Source organism: Vicia villosa, unplaced genomic scaffold (assembly GCF_029867415.1).
Source record: "Vicia villosa cultivar HV-30 ecotype Madison, WI unplaced genomic scaffold, Vvil1.0 ctg.001062F_1_1, whole genome shotgun sequence".
In the NCBI taxonomy this organism is placed as follows: Eukaryota; Viridiplantae; Streptophyta; class Magnoliopsida; order Fabales; family Fabaceae; genus Vicia; species Vicia villosa.
Window position 1 is genome coordinate 319635 of NW_026705467.1, and position 10579 is coordinate 330213.

At 30.3% G+C, this 10579-nt stretch overlaps 1 protein-coding gene across 1 annotated transcript; it reads left to right on the forward strand.

Moving 5' to 3' along the window:
- The first annotated feature begins 2335 nt into the window (after window positions 1-2335).
- On the forward strand, window positions 2336-2938 carry LOC131633001 (uncharacterized). The gene has a single exon (XM_058903703.1). The coding sequence runs from the start codon at window positions 2336-2338 to the stop codon at window positions 2936-2938; it is 603 nt and encodes a 200-aa protein (XP_058759686.1).
- Window positions 2939-10579: the final 7641 nt, after the last annotated feature.

A 10579-nucleotide genomic window follows, 5' to 3' on the forward strand; every position in this document is an offset into this window, starting at 1 on the left:
TTAACAATGTCATGTATGCTCAAGACAGAGTTGGGGGCAGACTGGTTACTGATTCTGAGTACATTGATCTCCATGCTATGATGGCTCATACTGGTTTGGCTGAGATGGATAGTAGTGGAGAGTATTTCACTTGGTGCAATAGACACACTGATGATACTATTCATTCGCGTATTGATAGGCTTATTGGTAATGTGGAGTGGTTCAAGAGATATAGTGATGTGACCCTGAAAGTGCTTTCTCCTAGTGTGTCTGACCATGCCCTGCTTCAGGTTACAATTGACAACAAACCTGCAAATAGAATGAGAAGGTTTAAATTCTACAACTGTACCATAAATCTGCCTGGATATGAGGAGATAGTGCGCAATAGCTGGAATGCCCCTATTGATGGAAGCCCTATGTACATCCTTTGGAGGAAACTGCAAAGACTTAAGCCCCAGCTCAAGAATCTTAGTTACAGCATGTCAAACATGAAGCAGAGCCTGAATGATGCTAGGAAAGCTTTAGAAAAAGCTCACTCTGATCTCAGCCTGAATCATATGGATGGCAACAACATTAGAAGAGTAAGGGTGTGCACTGAAGAGGTCCTTAAACTTCATGAGATGGAGGGTCAAATGCTTATGCAGAGGTCTAAGATAAACTGGCTTAGACATAGTGATGAAAATAATGCTTATTTTCATGCTACAGTTCGGGCTAAGCATAAGAATAGAAGTATGAACATGCTAAAAAGAGAGGATGGTACTTTTGTGTCTGAGCAATCTGAGATTGTTAAGGAAGTGCTGACTTTTTATAAAAAGCTCATGGGGACTAAGGAAGAGAAGTTGAGGAAGGTGGACATTGAAGCTCTGAGAAATGGTAAACAGTTGTCAACAGATAGCAGACTATTTCTTATCAAAGATGTGACTGAGGAGGAAATTGTCAATGCTTTGAAGGGTATAGGAGATTGTAAAGCTCCTGGCATTGATGGGTTTGGCTCTAAATTTTTCAAAGCTAGCTGGACAATTGTTAAGAGGGATGTTATAAATGCTGTTAGAGATTTCTTTGGCAAAGGAAACTTGTTCAAAGCTTTCAACAACACTGTTGTTACCCTAGTTCCCAAGCATGATCAGGCTAATGAAGTGAGGGATTTCAGGCCCATTGCAGGCTGTACCACTCTGTACAAAATCATATCAAAAATTCTGACTTCAAGACTGGGCAGTGTGCTTGAAGAGATCATTCATTATAGCCAGGCAGCTTTCTTGAAAGGGCAAGTTATTCATAACCATGTCTTACTTGCTTATGAGCTTATGAGGGGTTATAGTAGAAAGGGTGGTACCCCTAGATGTATGCTTCAGATTGACCTGCAAAAAGCGTATGATATGGTGGACTGGACATCTCTGGAGACAATCATGGCTGAGCTGGGGATACCTGATAAGTTCATCCACTGGGTTATGCTAGGTATGTCTTCAGTCAGTTATAGATTCAATATCAATGGTGAATACTCTGATATTCTTGAATCTAAGAGAGGCATTAGGCAAGGAGATCCAATATCTCCCTTGCTGTTTGTGATCATGATGGAGTATTTAAACAGATTGCTTAACAAGATGGCTATGAGTACTGATTTTAAGTTTCACAGCAAGTGTGGCAAGCTGCAATTAACACACCTGGCGTTTGCAGATGATGTTTTATTGTTTAGCAGAGGTGATACTAATTCTGTGGAACATATGCTGGAGGTTCTCAATATCTTCTCCAATACAACGGGGCTTATTGTCAATCCCAATAAGTGCAAAGTGTTTTATGGAGGGGTGGATGGTGAGGTAAAGATGAAAGTAAGCCAGATGACTGGTTATGCTGAAGGTAGGCTTCCAATCAGATACTTGGGTATTCCTCTTGCTGGTAGCAGGCTTAAGCTGCAGCACTACTTGCCCCTAATAGATAAAATTGTCAGTAGAATCAGACACTGGTCAGCACACCTTCTTAGCATCGCTGGCAGGATTCAACTTGTGAGAAGCATCATTGGGTCCATAGCCCAATACTGGATGCTATGCCTTCCCCTTCCTGTTTTTGTCATAAGGAAGATTAATTCTATCTGCAGGTCTTTTATCTGGTCAGGAAAATCTACTACCAGTCGCAAATCCCATGTGGCTTGGCATCAAGTGTGTAGGCCTGTAAAGTATGGTGGTTTAAACATTTTAAATCTGCAGGTCTGGAACTTTGTGGCCTTGATGAAAAGCTTGTGGAACATTTGTATGAAAGTGGATAATCTATGGGTCAAATGGATCCATGTTTACTACTTAAAGGGAGAAGTTACGATGCTGCTATTGCTACTAACAACTGCACTTGGATTTTGAAGTATATAATGGCAAAGATTCAGGATGTTAGTGGTATCCAGCAGATATGGGACAATATGAAAGACCACAAGAAGTTCCAAATGATGAAGATTTATGAATCTATTATGGGGAGTAATTCCAGAACTGATTGGTATCATTTGATGAGCCACAATATTGCAAGGCCTAGAGCTAAAGTGATATTATGGCTTGCTATTCAAGATAGGTTGGCCACCAAAGTGAGGTTACATCGGCTTGGCTTGCTACAAGATATGATGTGTAGTCTTTGTTTGGCGGCGGATGAGAACACGACTCATTTACTGTTTCAGTGCAGCCACACTGTGGGGATTTGGCAAGCGCTTTTAGACTGGCTGGGCATAAAAGTTGATACGCCCATTGATTTTCATTGGATAAAGCAGGTCACCAAAGGAAAAGGGAAGCACAAGGGGTTGCTAAAAGCTACCATAACTGAAATTGTGTATGGCATTTGGATGTATAGGAACAAAAGAATTTTTGAAGGCGTAGGGACTAATAGAGATATACAACATGTGACTAAGGATGTCATTGATACTATAGTGTATAGAGGGTGGCTTAATCCCACCTATAGAAAGATTATAGTCAACTACCTTATGTAATTAGGTCAATTATGGCTTCTATTAGCTTGCTTGTAATTTGTTACTCATTTTGAAGTAAATAAAATCTTTTATTTCAAAAAATTCTAAACAAAATATAATTCGTGAAACCCACTAAAACCCCACTATATAAATTATGAAATTATCTCTTAATTATTAAATTATTATTATTTCTTTGATAATTTTTTCACTAACTAATTTCTTTATTCCACTATCTCTTTTAATTATTAAATTATTATTTGTTGATAATCATCCTACTAACTAATAATTTTGCATATAATAAATAATTATTTTAATTACTATTTTCAATTTATTAATTATTTATTGTATTATTATTAGTAGTATTATTAATAACACTAATAAAACACATTAAACACAATAACAATTAACTATTAAATTGCTAAATAATTGAAACCGGTTTTTTCATAATTAATAATTAAATTTAAAACAAAACGTCACAATAATAAGTTATTAATTAAATTGTCAAATAATAAAAACGGTTTTTTTCATAATTAATAATTAATAACAAAAACCCTACTACATAAATTTATGTTGTTTACTAAACTAAAATAAAATCAAACTTTCATTCTTGACATATTTTTAGTGGTCATGTTTACTAATGCATGTAACTTTGCAAGGGATCCCACCTTTAACTTTAGTCATGAACCTCATTTTCATATAGATTAGCTATAAGAGATTTTATCTTGCCTTACTCTTCTTAACATGTCATTTTGTAATAGAAGTTCCATGCACGCATCCAAATCACACTATCAATATTCTTCGGAGCATACAATTTCTTAGTATGTAATTTTGCAATCTGATTCATTCTTATTTTCTTCTAATATTTATTAATTTTGTTGTTTGTTATTATGTTTTTTAGGTGTATTTTGAAGACACGAAATAAGGTTTGTTCACAAAACTTTTTCACTCTCTCAACTTTCACTTTATAAATTAGTTCTTTGTTATTTTCATCTAATATTTATTGAAGTTTCCTTTTGAATGATTATGTTTTTTCAGGTGTATTTTGAAGACACAAAATAAAATTTACTCATAAAACTTCTTCAATCTCTTATTTTTTTTTCATAAATTAAGTTCTTTGCTATTTTTTTTAATAGTTATTGTTGTTTGTTATTTGTTGATTATGTTTTTTAAGGTGTATTTTGAAGACTTAGCATTTTAGTAAATATCATGGTAAACAATATTTTTTATTTTTTTGTCTCATATTTTTTTTATTTCCTTCCATTCTTAATTTTATTATTTTTTATTAATTTTAGTTATTAATATTTGTATTTGTTATTTATGTTTTTAGGCATATTTTGAATATTTTGCATTTTTATAAATATTATGGTAAATTAAATGAATACAACATAAAATATTTATAAAAAAATGAATTTTCAATTTATTATATTGTGTTTTATTTTTATTTATATTTATTCTTATTTTCTTTTATTCCTAATTTTATTATTATTGATTAATTTTTAGTTATGTTTATTTTGTAGGTATACATTTTAAATCATCACATTATTTTTGGTAAAGAAATTTAAGAAAATGGATTGTAATATTCTTATGTTTTGTTATTTTTATTATTTTTACTCTTTTCTTTATTATCTAATATTCAATATTTTTGTTTCAATTATTAATAGATTGTGAACTATGACACAATAATCTCTACTAAAAGAATGGTATTCTAATTTGTCTTTATTTGGCCTAAATTTTTAGTTATGATATTAAATGCTTTGTAAAGAACTCCAAATTAATTTCTTAATCTTAAAATTTAAGATTTTGTTTCTCATATATATACACACACGCTTTTGACAAATAATATTACAATAGTATTATTAGTTAATTTCTATAATCCATACAATCTCATCCCATTGACTCCATAATAGTTGCAAAATATTAATTAAAAAAATTAAATTTTTAAATTTGTTTTTATTCTTTAATTTTAATTTAATTTGTGGTTATTTAATAACCCACAGACTATAAACAACAAATCCTAACTTCTTTTGTGTAATGAAGGACTAGAAAGCAAATTTACATTAATAAATTGTAATCAAATGTTTACTTAAACAAATTGTAATCAAATGTTTACTTAAATAAATTCTAATCAAATGCTTGCTAGTTTTCTGAGAAGTCCCTTAGTTGTAAACTTACCCTTCAACCTTGGGATACTTAGTTCGAGACTTGGCACCAAAAAAAAGTATCTTATATATTAAAATTTATTTTAAATACTTTGTTTATTTTCTAAAAGTTAATTCTTATATAATTATAAATTAATTTTGATAATTAATTTAACATTAATATATTTTAAATATTAAGATAATAATATATTTATATAATAATAATAATAAATAATAGTAATAGATAATAATCATAATAATGATAATCACTAAAAAAATTACCAACTAATCTAATTGTTGTTTTATATAATATTCATTCATTAAAATCATTAATTTTTAAGATATAAGCTAATTGATAACATTTTGATAGTTCTTATGTTATTTAAAATTATATTGATCTTTTTTATTACTCCTTAAAATTCAACATATTCTTAAATATTATAATAAACTCATATATAATATTGGTTCAAATAAACTCATTATAATAAAATCCTACAAATATAATCAACTGATCATCTATATTATTCTTAAAATTAAACTTTTTCTCAAATATGTATTTATAAAACTACGTATAATAATTAAAATTATTCGAAAAACATTCCACAAACGAAACAATATAATAAATTTTTTTGATAAAATTTAAAATTTCATAAACAATGACAACAATATATTACAGGACTACCGCGCAACGCGCGGGTTATATACTAGTTTTTCATAACCCGCGAGTTTGTGCTTGGCATTTGGTATAATATTTTGAAGTTGTTGCAATAGAAGTAGTATTGTCGTTGAGTATTCTTATATATTTTTTATATTTCTTTCCTTTTGTTCGAGTTAGAAAGAGGGTCATATCTCATGTAACAAACTTATCTTCTTTAATAAGATTTCAGACTATTAAATATTGGGTTTTGCTAACCAGTGCCCAAAGGGCAATAGTTAAGCATTCTAAAAAAAGAAAATATTTTATATAAAATTTAATATTTCAATTTTCAAGACATTAAATACGCAGATTACTGAGATAAATTTACTATTTTAGAATGCTTAACTATTTGCCTGAGGATACTGATTAGCATTTCCCTTAAATATTAGATGGATATAAATATTCTTTATTTATGGAAGTTGTTCATCACAAAATCGAGTGATTCTTTTTATACTCTCATGAGTTTAAGGTGCGTGGCTTTAGTGTTTGGATCTTGAGTAGACCTTTTGGTAGGTCTCTTTAAATGAAATAATTCAAAATAATAATAAAAATACAACAACAAACCTATCACATTTTTTTACTTAGCACACAAAGAATGGCAGAAGGAAGGAGCATAAATAAAACCAAGTAAATTAGGTATGAGTGAGTGGTGATAGGTCATGTAACAGGCATGGTGTGTGAGGTGTGTTACACCTGAGCATCCATTAAGCATAAATTAAGGTATGAAAGAGCAAAGTTTGGTGTTGGATTGAACAAATATGAACGCGTTTTAATTTCCATGACAGCTAGGAAACAACAGTGTTCAAAATTCAAACTCAATCGACAACAAGTTCACGTGATGAAAGGACAAAAAAACGAGGATAAAATATTCAAAGAAATTGATTGCACCGACCCAAATGTTACCGTTTTTTTCACGATTGAAATTGATGTAAATAACAGTGAATTGTTTTCGTTGGTGGCTACTTATTTGTATCTAACCAATTATGTCTAAATAATCCAAAATCATAAAGTATGGCGTCTCGTCTAAGTGCATGGTAGTATCACATTTTTTGACGTTATACAACTTTAAGGTTTCTCAAAGAATTTGAGGAATATTCTTTACAAAAATAAATTAGATTTAATTATAAATTATTTTAAATTTATTTTCATTAATTCAAAAATAAAATGGATTTTTCTCTTATTTAAAATAATTATTTAAATACATATTACTATAGTGAATAAAAAAATTATTCATTTTATTTTATTATATATAAAAAGAAAAAACATGACATTATTGTACAAAACATTAAATTATTCAGAAAAACCTTGTTTCCTATGAGAATTGATTTAAGTTTAACGCGATAGTTAGACATATCAATAGGTTTGTAAACCGAATGAAATCAAATTAAATCATGATAAAAATTTATTTGAATTGTTTCAATTTATTCTAAATTGATCGGAATCATAATCATTGATTTGGTATGTTGTTTTGAAATTCTAACTCGTATCGAACGGTTAGAAGTTAATTTTTCTCATACTGAACCGTTTATTAAAGCATTAGGCCGTAAAATTTTTTTTTTTTAATTTTAAATTAAAATTTGTTTTTAGTATTTTTTATTTTCAATTTTGGTTCAGTTGCAGTTCAATTTTAGTTTTGATTCGATTCTAAAATTGTTTGTACAATATAAAATAAAATGCTTCTTGGTTCGACAAGATTAAGCATGAATTCGAAGGTTGTTCACATGCTTGTGTCGAAGATGCTAGGGTTGTTAGCATGTTAAATTAGGTTTAGTGTTTAAACCCTAATGTGTTAAGTTAGCTTGTTTATTAAGTTGGCTTGTGTAATCGGCCTTGTGGAAAAAGCCCATTAGTTAGTATGTTAGGTTTTATTATAAATAGCATACTAGTCTCTCATCATTGCTAAGCTGCAAATCCTAATTTAGAGTGAGAGAGGTTATTTGTTATTCTTGTAAACTTGTAATCTTGTTTTAAGAGAAAGTAAAAGAATAGCAGTTATAACCAATTCTTGTGTTCTTCTTATCTTCCCTAATTTCCTATTATACTCTGTTCTTGACATCGTTATTTCACAACACGAAGATACATCTCTGTGTGCATATAAGGTTTATTCGAAGATGCATCTTCGTAAAAATCTTTAATTTAAAAGTCATTTAAATTCAAGGAGTTGTTCGAGATGCATCTTCGAACGCTTTGATTTCATATAAATGTGCCAGGCCATTCCCTCTCCCTCGTTCATTTTCTGAAAAGTACTAAAAAAATATATCATTTGAGCTATTTTGCTGCAAATCATTCTCAAACCCTATTTAAGAAAGTTTCATAAGTTTACTCACTCCCTTCTACTTCATTCAAACTTCTCATCCACAACTTTGATTTGGTAAGTTTACGATTTCATTCATTTTTGTGTTTTGAATGATGTTTTAAATAACATAAGTTGTTTAAGCTACATTAGATAGTAGTGGAATCGAAATAGGTGGTTGATATGGACATTCATTGCTATTTGGTTAGAGGTTAGGGCAATAATGAGATTTATGTCATGGCTGAAAATCGCGACTTCATCCAGTGATGTATATCTTGATTATACTATTTTCATAGATGTTTCTCCGAATTTGTACATGGCTGAATTTTTGTTGAATTTTTTGTGACTTTCTGGTTTTAACGCAGATGCAGTGGTTGGAAATAACCCTGACAAAATCAGGCCCGGTTGTGTCTCCAAAATCACAATTGTAAGATGGGAGAGGGTCGTGGCCTTGACCACGAAGCCATGAGTTGATGATAACCCGTTTGATGGTTCACAACGTCGTGGTTCGCAACCATCTAATTCTACATTTCGTAGTCTCCTGTCTCTCTACTTCACGAGGTCACGAGTTCCCAAATGATTAAGCAACACCTGAAGCCCCTAAAGCCCAAGAGAAACCCGCAACTAATGCCCTTTTAAAGAGATATCCAGAAAAACCATTTGATACCTCCTTATTTCATCTCCGTGAAGACCGTGCTGTTAGAAATGTCTAGGAATGAGAGGTATATTTATTTACCTTTGCGTTACACATGATTTAAGCTAATTAAATCACAACTGATAGTGATATTTTTTTTTTTACAAAAGCGTCCTTATTTAAAATCGCGACTAATGTATGACTTTTTACTTTGACTTCACTTTAATATAACTTGATTTTACTTTGGTTTTTACTTTAATATAACGTGGCCTAAAAAATTTAGAATGTTGTAACAATATTGATGCCTTGAAACCATTCAGGAGAATTTTTAGAGATGCATATCGAAATACTCCTTGTGCAATAAACACACTTTCAATACTTTTTAATGACTTCAAGGACTGTTCGGAGATTTATCTCAGGATACACCCAAAAAATTAGGGAGATGCACTCTGGACCAAATTTTGACTAAAATGAGGTATGAGACTGTATTACGAGGGTTGGTGTGATTTTAGATGCGTCGGGAGATGCATCTTCGAACAAAGGTAGAGCGACATTTTTGAATTTTTAAAAGTGTGAAAGATACCCATAGAGTAGAAAGAACATTTCTCAAAGATAAAAGTATTATTTAGGTCATATTTTTCGGGAATTTCTTAATACACCCTATGAATAACTAGTGCATCTCATAAAATTTCGAAAATACCCTCAAATTCTGGAGATGCATCTCCAGGCGCAACCAAAATACACATAATTCATTCATTTTTTTAAACACCCTAAATTTATCACTAAATTTATTCCGAAAATGTATCTTTGAAATTTCTTCAAAAATACATTTCCAAAGCCTACTTATTTCAATAAAATCTCACACAGCCGAGTGATAATTTTTAGTTAAGTTTTTATACATTTGAAAAATGGTGGTAACCTTGTAATACTTTATTATAACACTATATAACATTGAGCAGTGTTCGGAAATGTACTTTTGAAATAAATTTAATTTTAAAATTAAAATCTAGTTCAAAAAGAAATAAATTATATGTGTATAAGATACGCCTAAAGATACATTTCCGAAATTTTATAGGTTTTTTTAATGAGGTGGGATAAGAAATTCTCTATTTTATTTTTGTCCAATCCATAGTAAAACATGGGCTATAGAACCGGCCCATCAAACTTAATTCAATATTTAGAAAGGATTACTTATTATACCTTTAATTTAATGGTGTTCCTACACCTCGGTGAAAAATTAATGATGATACTTAAATTTAAAAATACATTTCCAAAAAATGTAAACTCTTCAGCCAAATCTCATAAACAGGCCAAAACTTAACTTTTGGACTAAACATTTGTATCAATTAATGAAAAATACAGAACTAAACATTTTGTATCAATTAATGAAAAATACAGAAAATATACAGTAAAATGCTTCTACGATACAAAAGCTTTTTCTAAAAAATAATCCTATTGCCCCGGTTTAAGGAAGACATTTGTTGTTATTCAGACTAACAGCTATTGGGACTTGGAAGATTGGTAATTGTTAATCTATTTGTTTTTGGAATGAAACACAACTCAGACAATAGTTTTTGTGGTATTATTTGGATTGTTTGTTATTGTAGAAACAAACTTCGATTAGAGAACCATGTTTTCCCTTTGAATAATTAGCAACTAAGAATTAACTCTTCATCCATCAACTCATCAAAGAAAGTGTATGTTTTGGGAGAAGATTTTAATATTTTAATATTGCAACCTAACATCTACAACGCTTATCACGTTGCCTATTTATAGTTTATGCAGCTCATATTTCTGTCTCTGGAACTATCATACATAGCAATTGAAATTGCTCAAATTAAATGAAGCCTTGTTAATTTCATTTTTAACCAAATGCACTTTCAAAAAGAAATTTAACCAA

Excerpts from the sequence above, each read along its gene's own strand:
- LOC131633001 (XM_058903703.1), top strand. The coding sequence starts at position 2,336 with ATGGCAAAGATTCAGGATGTTAGTGGTATCCAGCAGATATGGGACAAT.